General features: G+C 39.3%; 1 protein-coding gene across 1 annotated transcript; it reads left to right on the top strand.

Moving 5' to 3' along the window:
• On the top strand, nucleotides 5,177-16,047 carry LOC109234371 (probable E3 ubiquitin-protein ligase RHG1A). The gene is made up of 7 exons (XM_019400343.1): nucleotides 5,177-5,348; nucleotides 5,493-5,523; nucleotides 6,477-8,303; nucleotides 9,295-9,345; nucleotides 15,223-15,321; nucleotides 15,397-15,540; nucleotides 15,660-16,047. The coding sequence occupies exons 3-7, from the start codon at nucleotides 6,567-6,569 to the stop codon at nucleotides 15,789-15,791; spliced, it is 2,163 nt and encodes a 720-aa protein (XP_019255888.1). The 5' UTR covers nucleotides 5,177-5,348; nucleotides 5,493-5,523; nucleotides 6,477-6,566; the 3' UTR covers nucleotides 15,792-16,047.

Genomic DNA, 16,320 nt, shown 5'->3' with positions numbered 1-16,320 from the left:
TGGTGAAGCACTCTCACAGTCACCTGTTGCTCAGTATCCTCCACTAATTCCCATTCCACCATTGCATCAAAGAACAACCATATTTGCCCATTAATATTTGCATAAGCCGTTTCCATATTCAACCTTCTTCTATATTTATCGATGAATCTCTTCTTTTGAAAAGGCTCCATCAATGCAACTACACAAAAGTTATGCTCCCTATTCATGTTGATCACCCTAGGAAAGGCCTGTTGTGTATTCACAGACCTTATGTTCCATATTAATGTCTTGATCATCATTTAGATAGAGAAGCTGCCCTCCTGGGCATAATTCTTAAAGGTTGTTGTGACTCTTTATTCTGATTCTTCTTTGTTTTCTTGCCTCCTTTAGCACTAGTTGAAGTTTTCTTCTGTTGATTCATCATCTCCTTCATCCTCCATAGGATTTTGTCTCATTAAGTCTTCATCAGTTGGTGCCACATTGTGTGTAACTAAATCATGTAGATGTTGTAGTGGAGTCCTCAGTGGAACATTAAGTTGCAGCTGCATAATTTGATCAGTGCCATATTCCATAGGCACTTCCTCTATTTCCCCAGATGCTCTTGGAACAATTGCGTGCTCATCATTCTTTTCACTGTTATTCTCCGATCCTACTATATCTTCTCTAACCTTCACATTATCATCAAGTTTGTTCTCCAATGCATACACCAGAACACCATCTACATATGCCAAAATCCTGCCAGTTGCACTAGGGACAGGATTAACTATCGTTGCTTCATCAGGTGACCCTAGAGCCAGGCATGGCGTCGCCAGCCTAACGCCTGGGGTATTTGGCTTTAGGCCTGGCGTCGCCAGCCTAACGCCTGGGGAGCCTGGCTTTAGGCCTGGCGTCGCCATCCTACCGCCAGGTGGGCTGTTGTCCCTCACTTTGTCTTCTGTTGTCTTGGTCGTGCCTATTTGATCATCCTCTACCTCAATTGCATCACTCCCTACAACCTTAGTTGTGTTTATCTTATCAAGGTTATCAAGTTGCCCGGAATCTGCAAATGTTTGAGACGACATATCTTGACATGATTGGTTTGTAGTCACATTGAGTTGCCTTAGCTCCTCTTTGCTAGTTCCAAACCTTCTATGAACCCAGTCGATTGTGGATTCGTTATTAGCTTTTTCGTCAGTACTTTGATCACTAGGCACAATAGGATTAGCCTTAGCTAAGTTCCCATTATGCTGATCTCCAAACACTTTCTTCACTGCTTCCTTCTTCACACGCTTAAGTTCTTGTTGATTACTTTCTCCCGCTGGTTTAGTATTAGTAGGATTAGGGTTTGAAGCTCCGGTAGTGCCTTCTTTTTCCTTCTCATAGCCCTTCTTTGATTGATTTTCCCCATGTTCCTTCTCCTTACCATTGCTATGATCCTCACCTTTGCCTTCAGTAATTTGTAGAATAGGTTGATGAACTTCCTCAACCTCTAATGCATTAAACTTGTTCTTGGTTGCTACTTCCTCAAGTTTGGCCTTCCCTTTAGCCTTGTCAGCTTCCTTACCTTGTTTGTTATCAACAATGTGACCCCTATTATCCCGCTGGTATTTGTTCTTCCTTGCTTGTATCCATTCCTGCTTGGCATGATTAGTAGCAGGCTTACCAACCACCTTTCCACTTGACAAAATCTTTGTTGAATTTGCAGCTGTACCAATTGCTTCAGTACTCACCACAACTGTCTTCTCCTTGCCTTGATCCTCAACATCTTTATCAAATCTCTTGTGTAACTCAAGATGAATTACCCAATATTCTGCCTCACTATGCCCTTGTTTCTTGCAAGGCTTGCAATATTTAGGCATATAATTATACTTAATCCTAATCCATTTGAACTCTTCTGGCCCAGATTCATCAGCTTCTTCAACAATCTTAATACATTTAGGGAAATTACCTAGAAAATTCACTTCCACCTTTACCTTAGCACAACTAGGTCTAGTCTCATTTTGAGTTGCTAGGTCTACATGTAATGGATTACCAACTGCACGAGCTAATGAAAATACACATTCCTTACCAAAGAAATTTGGAGGACGTTCTGGAAAACTAATCCACGCTATGGCAATTGGAGTCTCTTCATCAGGTGTCCACCATGGATTCCATTTTGTACAACGCATCTGCCACATGTCTGATTGAGCCTTTAAATAAAAAGCTAGCTTTGAGAGAAGATGAACATAATCCTCCAATAAAGACATCCTAATTAACACATGATTGTCTTCAATCAAGCCAACTGAACAATGACCCTTAATCTCACATTGAATTGGAATCACTTTACGTAATTCACCAATAACAGGCTTCCCATATGAAAATTTCCCAAGAACTGCAAGTTGAAGCTCTTGTTGTATGATAGATTGCTTCACTTCTTATTTCTTCCACTTCACAACTGGTTCTCCATGAAGGAACTCAACTGGTTTCAATGGTAACGTAGCTAGGGTTTGCATGTGCGTATTTATGACAGTACGGTTTAATAAATTTGCATAGGTTTTAGGTGGATTAGGGTTTGTATTAGGGTTTGTAGTGGTTGGAAATGGCTGAGGAGGGGAGGGAGACGACGGACCAACCTCAGGAGGAGGCTTGCCGCCGACCGTGGAGGCCATGAAGGGCAGTCGCCGACGTGCAGTTGATCGCAAGAGAGAGGTGAGAGAAGGGAGCTCTCTCTGTTAGGGTTTGTATTAGGGTTTATTCATTCTTATAGTGTTTTGAATTTAGGATTTAGTCCAAATTTCGTATGGGCTTGATCCGTTAAAATATCGATGCTTACACTCTTCTTTGATCCCGAATACCCATGAATCTCTCTCATCACTAATCAAAATTTGACTTATTGCCGACTCATATTTAAGGAGAATATCCCAATTCCCAAGTACAGCTTGGTCAATGTTAGTAGTAATAACTAGTAATAAACAATGAAATTATCATAATTAGATTCAAGTAGTCAAGTGAAATACAAAATTTAATTAGGAATTCCCTCATTTTTTTCCTAGTGAATCTCCCTCATTACTAACAGAAATCTCATTTATTGGCAATTCAAATTTGAGAAAATATTCCATGTACAACTTATTTATTATTGTTCAAATGATTTAATAATGTAAATATATTTAATTGGCGATGTGCATAAGTTAACCTCAAACAAATAAAAAACAAAAAAAAAAGTGAAAAAGCGAGAACAAGATTCACTGTTCAAGATTCCATTTGTACCGAGGAGAGGGGCCATGATTCCACCCGTTACCAAAGAACGTAAATTAAAGTCCAAAAATAAGAAAATTTACTGAAAATACACAGAAAATCCGGGGGGAGGGGAGGGGAGGGGAGGGATTAAATAAAAATGAGAGGGGAGTAGAAACTAGAAAGAGAGGAAATTTTTTATTTTGTGTCTAATATTAGTCGTGCAAGACCTCTTTTTTGTCTCACAATTTTATAGACCTAGATTTTTATGGATTCAAACATGTAAGATATAGATTTACAAATTTGTAAAATAAAAAAATATTTCATACAATTAATGTTAGTTATGTAACGCACACCATAAAACTTAACAACAACTTCTTCTGTATATGCGCCGAGTAACATCTCATCAATCAAAGTGATTATAAGAGGGAGAAAGCTAACCAAAAGGCAAAGAAAAACCAAGTCTGTAAGAAAAGTAAAAGGAAAGAAAGAGAGAGCAGATAGACAAAGAAAAGAAGCCATTTGTTAAGCAACTAGCATAGCTGGCAGGCAATAGAAGCAGCCGGGAAAGCATGCATTTCTTTCTCTATTCAATTTCCCCCCCGCCCTCCTTAGCGTATCAAATCAATAGCGCTTTGATGGATTTAAATCATATTCATTGTATGTATAAGGGATTTTATGCTATTAATTCAATTCAATCGATTATAATATGTTACTACTCTATTTTTCGGATAATCATATCTGATTTGCCATGAAGACCATATAAAGTCAATTTAACGTGATAGTAAAACAAATTTAAATTTAAGTTATATGTATATATTAACAGTTAATTATTTTTTGATGCTCTTACGTATTGTTACTTTAAATACGATATTTGTTTTGGTTGTTACTTAAATTTTATTGTATTGTATCGTTAAATCCGTCGTTACGTAACGATGAAATGTGCCACTTTATGTAACGACCGATTTAGTGTGGTTACGTCGTTATCTTGTCTTTTTTCTCTCATCTCACCCTTTACTATTATTATATCATTTTATTTTATAACTTACCCTACCTTTTTATATAATAAATTTACCCAGTATCATAATTTTTCTTTATAATATTGCAAATTTATTCTTCATATTGTTGGTGCATGATATCATGAAACAACGACAAACGATACAATCTATCCAAATATCGTATTCCTCAAACGATGTTGTACAATACAATACGATACATCATGAAATAATGTGTAACAACCATCCAAACAAGCTGTTAGTGTAGTTAAACATGTGATAGTAAATTATCAATTTTTCAAGTTAACAATTAGTGCTATCATTGAAATTGACATATAATTATAGTGATTTAATTGCATAAAGAATTTTACAAAATTTAAACTCTATTTATTTTTTGACTCCTACTTAGACTCCTAATTAATAGATGCTACTCCATCCATTTTAATTTATGCGAACCTATTTGATTTAACACGGGATTAAAGAAAAACGAGAAGATTGTTGAGCTTGTGAAGTAAAATGAGGCATATATATATTTTGTGTAACCAGATATCATTGCATAAATATAAATTGTTTTCAGTGATCAGACTAAAAAAGAAATAGGTTCATAAACTGCAACGGAGGGAGTACATCTTATCGACTAAATCAACCTCTTTTATTCATTATATTTATTCTTTCAATTAATAATGCCTTAATCTCAAGTTAATTCTAAATGTTCGTTTTATTTAGGCCTAATTTATCTCAAAATCATATTCAAAGAATCCATTATCCATTATAATTATAATAATTCTTTTTCCGTTATTCATAGTAGTACTTGGGAATCCACCATACTTACTTTACATAAAGACAACATAATGGAGTTAAATTGATTTCTTTTCCTTTTCCTAACATTTACTAATTCCTTTCCACATCTATCTTTGGAAACTGCTCTGATATAGGATATCCTGTTTAATGTATTTGTATTTTTAGTATATGTGTAGTTATTTAGTCATAAATCTGCTTTTTGTTGCTTATTTTCTTTCTGTATAATAGGCCACCACCTCTTCCCTCATATTCTCCGTAAGTAGTATAGTAGTATATGTATTTTTGGCTTTTTTGTTTCCACCCACCATTTCATTGTCATCTCATCCTTCAACTCCCCATCCACCCACACGTCCTCCCTTTCGTGGTCTTCTGTTAAACTCGGTGAGTCTTGTATGTATCTTTGGTTCTTTTGTATTAGAGGGAAAGAAGCAATCTTGGTCATATATAGATACAGAGAGGTGAAATCGTTTTGCTCATATTTGGAAAATCATATCTAATGCTTTTTTGCCCATTTTGTCATTGTAGATCTGTCGCTTCACTTGTTTCTCTTTCAAAGGTAAATTTATTTCTCTTTTACTCGATCTTCTCTGTTGCCTCATGTTTTTTTGGTTATTTTTCTCCCCTTTTTCGAAGTTTTTTTTTTTTTGATTATTTTTTGTGTCTCTTTCTCATTTTTAGTTCGGGGTTTGTGTGTAAATTCCATTTATTTGAGATGGTGGAGATTTTCCTTTAGAATTTTCACTATTTTCTGTGTTAAAAAGCTCCTTTTTTTGGCTGATTTTTGACTTGGTGCATACCTGCTTCCACCCATCTTCTCTTTTTCGAAATTAAGTATCTTTTTGTTCTTTATAGAGCTGTTTTAGAGATGGAATGAGTTAAAAGCTTGTCTTTTTGAATAAAAAGCAACTCTTTTTAGCTCTTATGCTTAGATGGTTGGAAAGACATTGATTTTTATTTGACCAATTATATGGGATATTTGGAAATTAAGAAACTTTTATCTTCATTCGTTGGTTCTTGATGTCTACATACATGTAATCAGATTACAGATGTATGCCATTTTTATATAATATATATTTTTTTTTTTTGTAGTTTCAAGTAAATCTTGCTTCTTTTCTTGTCAATGTTTATATTCGGCTTGGCCATGGATATTTTGTTCTTTGATATATTCTCTTGTTTATTTATCCTGGTCCTGGGGTTGGTTTAGGTGATGGGGTTTCTATATTTCTAGTGGGATGTTGTTTTCTGGTTCGCTGTGCTTCAATTTACCTTTACTTCTATTTGAAGACTAGGGTGTTTGATAGGTTTTATCTGGTTCTTTGGTATGCAAAGTAGTTGTGGTATGAGAATACTTTTACATAGTTGTTGTTGCTTAAAGTTTTCCTACTACTTCAATCTAACAGAAACCATTTCACTCATTGTAATGCAAATTTTCATGAGGTGCACCCGATCAGTTGCTTTCAAGGCAATATAACATTGACTTTTTACAAGGTTTAGTTTTCTACTTTCCAGGTTACTGAAGGACTAGGTGCGGGTCTCTGCACTCTGCAGTTCCTTCTTAGACTCACTTGTGGATTGTGAATAGAGTATAACATAGCCCTAATGCAAGGGCAACGAAGTACCATCGGTTCATTTTCAGAAACTTTAGATTTTGGTTCTACTTCAACATCGGGTGATGGTATAGATCAGCAGATGTGTTGGAATAGTCGTGTACCAGATTATGTGGTATCACCTAATGAGAATAATATTTCTTTTCTTAATCCTATGAGCCAAGAGAGACAGAACATAATGGGGTGGGGTTTAGGAGAACCGAGCTCCACAAATCATGCTGGTCAGAGTGAACGGAAAAGAGATCATGGTTGGTCATCTACTACGAATGCATGTCCTGAGCCTTCTCACTTCTCTGACGGACATCAATATGGGTCGCCCAACATTCTTTCATTGAGTAATGTAGAAGTAAATTTGAACAGTGTTCAGACGGCTAACAGCAGTATATTCTCTCAAGGTTCTAGTCCAACTACCCTTCCTCATGATATCAACACAAATTCAGGGTTTGAGGGGCACCATGGTGATGATGACAGTGAAGATGACTGTCAAATAATGGAATGTACTCCAGCATACAAGTCTGATTTACCAGGAAAAGAGCGGATGTCATCTGCTACTACTTGTCATACTTTTGCTGGGCCTTCTGGTACTAATGGATTCTTGATAGATGAAAATGATGGCAGGCCAGGCTCTGCGTTGGATGGTCGTCGCTTATCTTGCAAGAGAAAAGCACTTGAAGGACATCCGGGCCAATCTTCAGCAAGTGGAAGTAGAAATTATATTCCACATGCCGAAAACAGCTTATGGCATTCTCTACCTTCTCCACATAGTATGGGCACAGGTGCAAGTATCTGTGCTCCAACAGAAGGGAGCAGAAGCATCAATTCGTCGGAGCAGCTTAACCCAAGACTTGGGCTTTCAATGGGAGGACCCACTTCAGAAAGTCCACTTCGTTTACCTGCTTCTGGAATTGCCGAAAGTTCCAGTAATACTTTCAGGCTGAGGGTTAATAGCTCACATCAACAAGATACCATTCCCAGTAACCTGTTTCCTGCTGTGGCTGATGCTGGAAATGTTAATGTGTCATCTGACTGGCACTCATCAAGGGTCTTCCATAATAGTTCTTTGAATTTGATGTCTATGTCTGCCGCAGATAATGTAAATCCTCAAAGCCAGGCCCCGGTGGTCCATGTTCCTTCTCTGCATCAAAGTTCACAGGCTAGGTGGGATTTAGCACCTAACTCGAGATCTAGCAGTTCATCAAGCTTTTCTGCATCTAGAGAGAGAGACTCTGCACCATATCAAGAATCCCACTCAAGAAGTTTGTCAAGGAACATTTCACAACATCCAATGTTTATGCCTGCTACTGATGCAAGAAATCTGAACCAAAATCCTGTCAACTGGAGTTTAGCTGGTGGTGGGAATATTTCCAGTGTTGGAAATGCTGCATCCACATCTCGAAGTAGCTCGAGTTCACGCTCCAACTTGTCTTCTCCTTCTTGGGTTCAACACAGAAATCCTCCACAATATTCCCGGAGACTGTCTGAATATGTCCGAAGGTCTTTGTTGTCTTCAGCAGATGCTGAACCTGGAGGTCGTAGTGGTAGTAGTCCTTCACTATGTCTGAGTGCTGCCTCTCGGGCGTTGGAACTGTCTGGCAATCGTGGACATCGTCAATCAAGGTCAAGGTCCACAGCATTGTCGGAGAGACATCTTGATGGTGGTATAGGAGTTTCTCATTCTAGAAGAACTTTGGCTGCTGCCAGTGAAGGAAGAAGCAGGCTAGTCTCTGAGGTATGTTCTGCAACTTATGTGGTCAAATATGCTTTCACATTTGTTATACGAAGCCAAAGTGGACTTAGACCCTAATCTGCTTATAATAGGCCTTATTTACGTATCACTCAATAATTTGCTTACCAATAGGAATCGTAGGGCATGCATCGCAATAAAATCCAACGGTCACTACAATAAGATCTCAATGAACCTAAATTTGTGATCCCAAATATAGCAGATTGAGCTTTCTTACTTATGTCCTTCTCAGGTTTTGCACGGATAAGGTATGTTACTCTTGTAGTTGTGGATGCAAATGTATTCTATAGTTGTATCCTTAAATATCCAACTGTGTTCCTCTTGACGTTTTGTCACCTCAAACCGGTTAAACCTATTTGATGATAAAATTTCTGAAGTGCTTTTGCTAGTGTCTATGCTAGATGTAATTTAGTGGCTCTTACTGTAATGTACAACCTCTCACAAGTGCATTATCTTACTAAGGAGTTAGGAGTCCATTTTACCTTTTTATTCTTGGATGCAGTTTCCAAGCTTTGATGTGGAAAAGGTCTGCTCTTTTGGTTTGGGGTTTGTTTCGTAGATTATCTTTCTCTCATGCAATTATTGTTACAAGGAGCAATGGTGCATTTAGCTTATAGTTAATAGTGTTAGCCTCACCTAGTTTCCAGCTTAATTGGAGGTTTTTGTAAAAGACTAGAATGAGAAAGCTTTAATTCTTTTTTATGTATGTAGTTTGCCTGCTGGAGTTACTAATGCTCTTTTGCTGTTTGTTTTTTGTTTTTGTTTTCTTTTTCCTTTTCCTGAGCCGAGGGTCGATTGGAAACAGCCTCTCTGCCCTTTCGGGTAGGGGTAAGGCCTGTGTACGTATTACCCTCCCCAAACCCCACCTTGTGGGACTATACTGGGTAGTTGTTGTTGTTGTTGTATGCATGTAGTTTGCATTGTAAACCGTCCATTTATTACCAATTACTTGCCATTAATCAATTTTGTTGAACAGATTCGCAATGTATTGGATCTTATGCGCAGGGGAGAAGGCTTACAACTTGAGGTTAGATTCTTGAGTAGGATGATGGCTTTATAAGTTTACAGCTTTTCTGTTCTATTGGATTACAAGCTTCTCTATCACCTACATGGTCGGAGGCATAACAGATGTTGCTACAAAGCCAGGAACCTTGGTTTTGGCTGCCATGGCTAGACTGTACTTTGTGCTGAAAAGCCAAGGCTTCCTCTGATGGTTTTGCCTTTATATTTTTTTTCCATCTTTATTCTTTTTCAGCTGAGTCTTAAGCGGTTTGTTTTTCCTTGTCTGGAGGAATATGAAGTAATAATGAACCAACTTGATGTGTAAGACAGGCTAATTTGAAGGATTTGTTGCTAACAGTCATTTACTTCAAACTTCTATTTCTACGTTTCAAAATGTGTTTTTGAAAGTCAGATATATAAATACTATTTTGTAAACTAGAAAGCACGTGCAGAACTACCAACCTGTATTATGCTATGCTCTTTACTTACATGCCTAGAGCCTGCATAAACAAGTGCTGTGTTACTGTGTATGAAGTGAGCAAACAGCAATATATCATCAAGTTTTGCTCTAGAGAGGAAATAAATAAAACTATTCTGTTTTCTGTTTAGATCAAAATTCATTCTTTGGATTCCTGTTATTCACTGTGAGAAAGCACAGGAGAAATTATATTATTGATGTATTAACATATGTTACAATGAGCCCTATATATATACACACATAACATGTCCTACTCCTGATATATATTGGATTAGGGTTATTTATTTACTCCTATTTACATGACTATTCTAACACTCCCCCTCAAGCTGGTGCATATAAATCATATGTACCGAGCTTGTTACATATGTAGTTAATACGAGGACCATTGAGGGACTTGGTGAAAATATCTGCAAGCTGATCATTCGACTTCACAAACTTTGTAGCAATATCTCCCGAGAGTATCTTTTCTCTAACAAAGTGACAGTCAATCTCAATGTGTTTAGTTCTCTCATGGAACACTGTATTTGACGCAATATGAAGAGCAGCTTGATTATCACACACAAGTCCCATCTGACTAATCTCACCAAATTTCAACTCCTTGAGCAACTGTTTGATCCAAATTAGCTCACATGTCGCCATAGCCATCGCTCGATATTCTGCTTCTGCACTAGACCGAGCAACCACATTCTGTTTCTTGCTCTTCCAGGACACCAAATTTCCTCCTACCAAGACACAATATCCAGACGTAGAACGTCTATCAGAAGGTGATCCTGCCCAATCAGCATCTGAGTATCCAACGATCTGCTCATGGCCTCGACCCTCAAACAATAAACCTTTGCCTGGAGCTGATTTTATATACCGAAGAATGCGAACAACTGCATCCCAATGACTATCACACGGAGAATCCATAAACTGACTCACAACACTCACAGAAAAGGAAATGTCAGGTCTTGTCACTGTAAGGTAATTTAATTTACCAACCAACCGTCTATATCTTGCAGGATCGCTAAGAGGCTCCCCCTGTCCTGGCATAAGTTTAGAATTCGGATCCATCGGAGTGTCAACCGGTCTACAACCTGTCATTCCTGTCTCTTCAAGAATATCTAAGGCATACTTTCGTTGTGAGATCACAACACCTGAGCTAGACTGAGCGACCTCAATACCCAGAAAATACTTTAGTTTGCCCAGATCCTTAGTCTGAAAGTGTTGCAAGAGATGTTGCTTCAATTTAGTAATACCATCCTGGTCATTGCCGGTAATAACAATGTCGTCAACATAGACCACCAGATAAATACAGAGACTCGAGGCAGAATGCCGATAGAATACAGAGTGATCAGCTTCACTCTGAATCATGCCAAATTCTCGAATAACTGTGCTGAACTTACCAAACCAGGCTCGAGGAGACTGCTTTAGACCATAAAGTGACCGACGCAAGCGACATACAAGGCCACGAGACTCCCCCTGAGCAACAAACCCAGGTGGTTGCTCCATATAAACTTCATCCTCAAGGTCACCGTGTAAAAAAGCATTCTTAATGTCCAGCTGATAGAGGGGCCAATGGCGAACAGCAGCCATGGATAGAAAAAGGCGGACTGATGCTATCTTAGCCACAGGAGAGAAGGTATCACTGTAATCGAGCCCAAATATCTGAGTATATCCTTTGGCAACAAGACGAGCCTTAAGACGATCAACCTTACCATCCGGACCAACCTTGACTGCATACACCCAACGACAACCAACAGTAGATTTACCTGAAGGAAGAGGGACGAGCTCCCAAGTACCACTCGTATGTAAAGCAGACATCTCGTCAATCATAGCCTGTCGCCATCCTGGATGAGACAATGCTTCACCTGTAGACTTAGGGATGGAAACAGAGGACAAAGAAGATAGAAAAGCATAATAGGGTGATGACAAACGATGATAACTCAAACCGACATAATGGGGATTAGGATTAAGGGTGGCCCGTATACCTTTCCGAAGTGCAATCGGTTGATTAAGAGGAGACAAGTCCGCAGTATTAGCAGGGTCAGGTGCAGGACGTGAATCAGCTGGACCTGATGCTGGGCGCGGACGACGATGATATGTCAAAAGTGGTGTTCCTGTGGCAGGGAGTCTAGGAGGAGCCACACTAGACTCCTCAACGGCTGGAATGGATAAGACTTCTATAGCGGAAGGTGAAGGAGGAGCTATAGGAGACTCGGGTAAGACTTCTGTGGCGGAAGGTGAAGGAGGAGCTATAGTAGACTCCTTAAAGGTCGGTATAGGTAAGACCTCAGATATATCAAGGGGGTCAGAAAGGTCAGAAGAGGTAAAGAAAGGTTTAGACTCAAAAAATGTGACGTCAGAGGACATAAAGTACCTACGAAGATCAAGTGAGTAACAACGATAGCCCTTCTGAACACGAGAATAACCAAGGAAGACACACTTGAGAGCACGAGGAGCTAACTTATCTTTCCCAGGGGCTAGGTTATGAACGAAACAAGTGCTCCCAAAAACACGAGGGGGAACAGAGTATACGGGTGATTGGGGACACAATACTGCATACGGTATCTGATTCTGGATGGGAGAGGAAGGCATCCGATTAACTAAATAACAAGCTGTGAGAACTGCATCGCCCCAAAAACGCAGCGGAACATGAGATTCAATGAGAAGTGTGCGAGCAGTCTCAATGATGTGCCTATTCTTTCTCTCTGCAACCCCATTTTGCTGAGGGGTATAAGGACAAGAGGTCTGATGAATAATTCCTTGAGAAGTCATAAACTGCTGAAATTGAGAGGATAAATATTCTAAGGCATTATCACTGCGAAAAGTGCGAATGGAAACACCAAATTGATTTTTAATTTCAGCACAAAAATTCTGGAATATAGAAAACAACTCAGAACGATCTTTCATTAAGAAAATCCAAGTACATCTTGAATGATCATCAATAAAACTAACAAAATAACGAAATCCCAAGGTTGAACTGACTCTACTAGGACCCCATATATCAGAGTGAACTAAAGAAAAAATAGACTCTACGTGACTCTCAATACTACGAGGATAGGAGGCTCGGGTATGTTTCCCGAGCTGACATGACTCACACTCTAATGTGGATAAACTAGACAAACCAGGCACCATCTTCTGAAGCTTGGATAAGCTTGGATGTCCTAAACGTTTGTGAATTAGGTCCGGAGGATCTGTAACTAGACATGCCTTGGAGGATTTTAGGGAGTTAAGGTAGTAAAGCCCTTCTGATTCAAGTCCTGTTCCAATCGTCTGCCCTGTACTGCGGTCCTGCATAATAAAAGAATCATCAATAAAATATATACCACAATGGAGGGCACGAGTCAAACGACTAACAGATGCAAGATTAAAAGGACAGCCAGGGACATAGAGAACGGAATCTAGAGTGACAGAGGGTAGGGGATTCGCTTGTCCAACTCCTTTTGCTTTGGTTTGAGACCCATTGGCTAAAGTAACAGTGGGAAGAGACTGTGAATACGCAATATTTGACAAAAGTGATTTATTACCAGAGATATGATCAGAAGCGGCTGAGTCCACAACCCATTGTCCAGGAGGACTAGACTGGGAAACACAAGCAAAAGAATTACCAGCAACAGAAGTATTAGTCTGAGCAACAGAAGCTACTTGTGGAGATGTCTGCTTACTTGCTCGATACTGAAGGAACTCATTATACTCCCCTTCAGATAAAGAAAATCCCTGGTTACCTGTAGTCTCAGTCTGAGCAACATAAGCATTTTTGGTTGGGCGGCCATGTAAAGAATAGCATACATCACGAGTGTGTCCAAGTTTATGACAATAGGAGCACTTGGGTCTAGATCTTCCAAAACGACCTCCTCCTCGTCTATTCTCCATAGTATGAGATGCCCGATTGTCCACTGATTGGGATACGAGGACAGATGAGTCAAGTGTCTGTGATGAGCTCACTGGGTGACTAGGTGCTGCAGCAAGGCGAAGTAATCGAGAGAATAATTCATCAACTGTGGGGACGGTTGGACTAGCCAAAATCTGGTCACGTACTGAATCAAGGTCATTAGGGAGTCCAGCGAGTGTAAGAACTAGAAACATCTTCTGTCGTTGCTCTTGTTGCTTTTCAATACTAGCAAAAACTGGCATCAACGTCTCAAATTCTTCCATGACTGCCTGAACTTGTCCCAAGTAAGTAGACATATCTAATTCCTGTTTCTTCAAGCTTGTCATTCGCGATATTACATCATAGAAACGAGATATGTCATTAGTGTATAGATTACGAGCCTTTTCCCAAACTAAATAACATGTCTGGAATAGACGGAACAAGGGCATCAACTTGGAATTAATAGATCGCCACAGGATACTACATAACTGAGCATCGACCTTCTCCCACTGTGTTTTGGCCTTTTCATCACCTTCGCTAGCCTTTTTTGTTAAATGATCTTGAACTCCTTGACCTTTACACCACAACTCGACAGATGAAGCCCAATCTAAGTAGTTTGAACCTCCCATTAAAGGTTCTGAGGTAATCATAACACCGGAACTGCCAGAACCCGGGTTTCTAGACCCGAAAGCATCGACTCCCAAAGACATAGTTGGATTATCACCAAATAACAAAAAGAATCAACTGAAAATTCTCTGAAACAGATGAAGAAAACACTGTGTTTGCCGGAAAAGTACTGTAGCTGCCGGAAGAATCAGTGTAGTCACCGGAAAAACTCAAAGTGGTCGGAATCAAACGAAAACAGGATGGGTAGGGTCGGAATTGTTGTGCGACCAGGCTGTCCTGAAGAAGCTCGGCCAAAAAATGGCCGGAAGAGGCCTCACGCGCCGGCGCGTGACGACGGAGACTCGCCGGAAAATATTTTCCGGCGGCGCGTGAGGGCGCGTGGGAGAGGTTCTGCCGGAGAAATTTTTGTGGTTTGGTCGCCGGAAGCTGATCTATCTCGTGGTGGTGTTGGTTTTTGCACAACACCGACGGATATTGATTTTTTTCTTGCGGACAGTGCTGTTTTGCCGGAAAAAAAGGTTTTTTTTTTTTTTTTTTCTTCCTGGAGTCGCTGGAATTTACGCACAGCGATAAATATCTCACGATAGCTCTGATACCATGTGAGAAAGCACAGGAGAAATTATATTATTGATGTATTAACATATGTTACAATGAGCCCTATATATATACACACATAACATGTCCTACTCCTAATATATATTGGATTAGGGTTATTTATTTACTCCTATTTACATGACTATTCTAACATTCACCATGGAGATTAAGATCACGGTCAGGGCATCATTTTACTCGTTAACTTATTTTCCATTCCATTCGTAATGGAAGTAGAGTCATTTTCATTGATGAAGAGAGTGAAAGAGCTTTCTTCTCAGTTCTATATGTGCATATGATAGATTAGCTTATCAAAAAAGTCACATATGGAATTTAATATCCTTATATTCCAGGATGTTATGATCCTTGATCAGTCAGTCTTCTTTGGAATGGCGGATATTCATGATCGCCATAGGGATATGCGGGTTGACGTTGATAACATGTCGTATGAGGTTAGTGGGCTGAATAGAATTGCATTATACTCTATGCAAACGTTATGCTAACTTGTCCAGGTGCTGTGTTTGCAGGAGTTACTGGCACTTGAAGAGCGCATTGGGAATGTGTGCACTGGACTGAGCGAAGAAGCTATTTTGAGCCAGTTGAAGCAACACAACTATATTTGCGTTAAATCAGAAGAACCCGTCGATGCAGAGCCATGCTGTATATGTCAGGTACTTAATTTGAAATGTTCTACAACTGCGACATGCCAGAGATCTAATAAAATATGGTTCATACACATTCTTGGAGTGTTCTCATTCAGGCGTTCTTATGGATTTCCTATAATTTGCAGGAAGAATATAATGATGGAGAGGATCTTGGTACACTGGAGTGTGGCCATGATTTTCATAGAGACTGCATTAAACAATGGCTCAAACACAAGAATATATGCCCCATTTGCAAAACAACAGGGCTGAATGCCTGAGGAAGGCGTTGAACTTGTTCTCTTCTTTAAGAAAGTCTTCCTGATGCCCACCCAAGAATGGCGCCACAAAGTGGTTTCCGTGGCATCATTGGAGAAAGATATTTGTATTTTTCTCTGTTTATTTTATTCTGATATTAATCTGGTGGATTTAGCACTAGCATCATAGTCATTCATTTAGGAAAGAATTACATTATTGCTCATTTGGAATTTACAGTTTCCCTACCAATTTATTGACACAATTGGTATTTATTTGGTTCATCTTCTTCCCCCCCCCCCCCCCCCCCCCCCCTCTCTTCTGTTTCCTAAGGTGTCCGTTTGGTACGAACATAGGAAGAAATAATCCCCAACAGAATCTAGCATTGTTTAATACAATTGTCACTCCTCTTTTCCATAGAAAACATAGCATTGTTAATTCAATGTGTAATTCATATTTCTTTTTCGCATAAAATATTTACACATAAAAAAGATGCTAGGATTTATGTATTATTTTTATGCAAATTGTAACGATTTTATCGGTCGTTTGAGTACT

Source organism: Nicotiana attenuata, chromosome 11, assembly GCF_001879085.1.
Source record: "Nicotiana attenuata strain UT chromosome 11, NIATTr2, whole genome shotgun sequence".
Classification (NCBI taxonomy): domain Eukaryota; kingdom Viridiplantae; phylum Streptophyta; class Magnoliopsida; order Solanales; family Solanaceae; genus Nicotiana; species Nicotiana attenuata.
Note: the sequence above shows the minus strand (reverse complement) of the source record. Positions and strands in the feature narration are given on the sequence as shown.

Bases quoted from the DNA above. Each gene is read 5' to 3' on its own strand.
- LOC109234371 (XM_019400343.1), top strand. From the start codon at position 6,567: ATGCAAGGGCAACGAAGTACCATCGGTTCATTTTCAGAAACTTTAGAT. The intron at 15,322-15,396 runs GTTAGTGGGCTG...CTGTGTTTGCAG, and splicing joins TTGATAACATGTCGTATGAG to GAGTTACTGGCACTTGAAGA. The intron at 15,541-15,659 runs GTACTTAATTTG...TATAATTTGCAG, and splicing joins AGCCATGCTGTATATGTCAG to GAAGAATATAATGATGGAGA.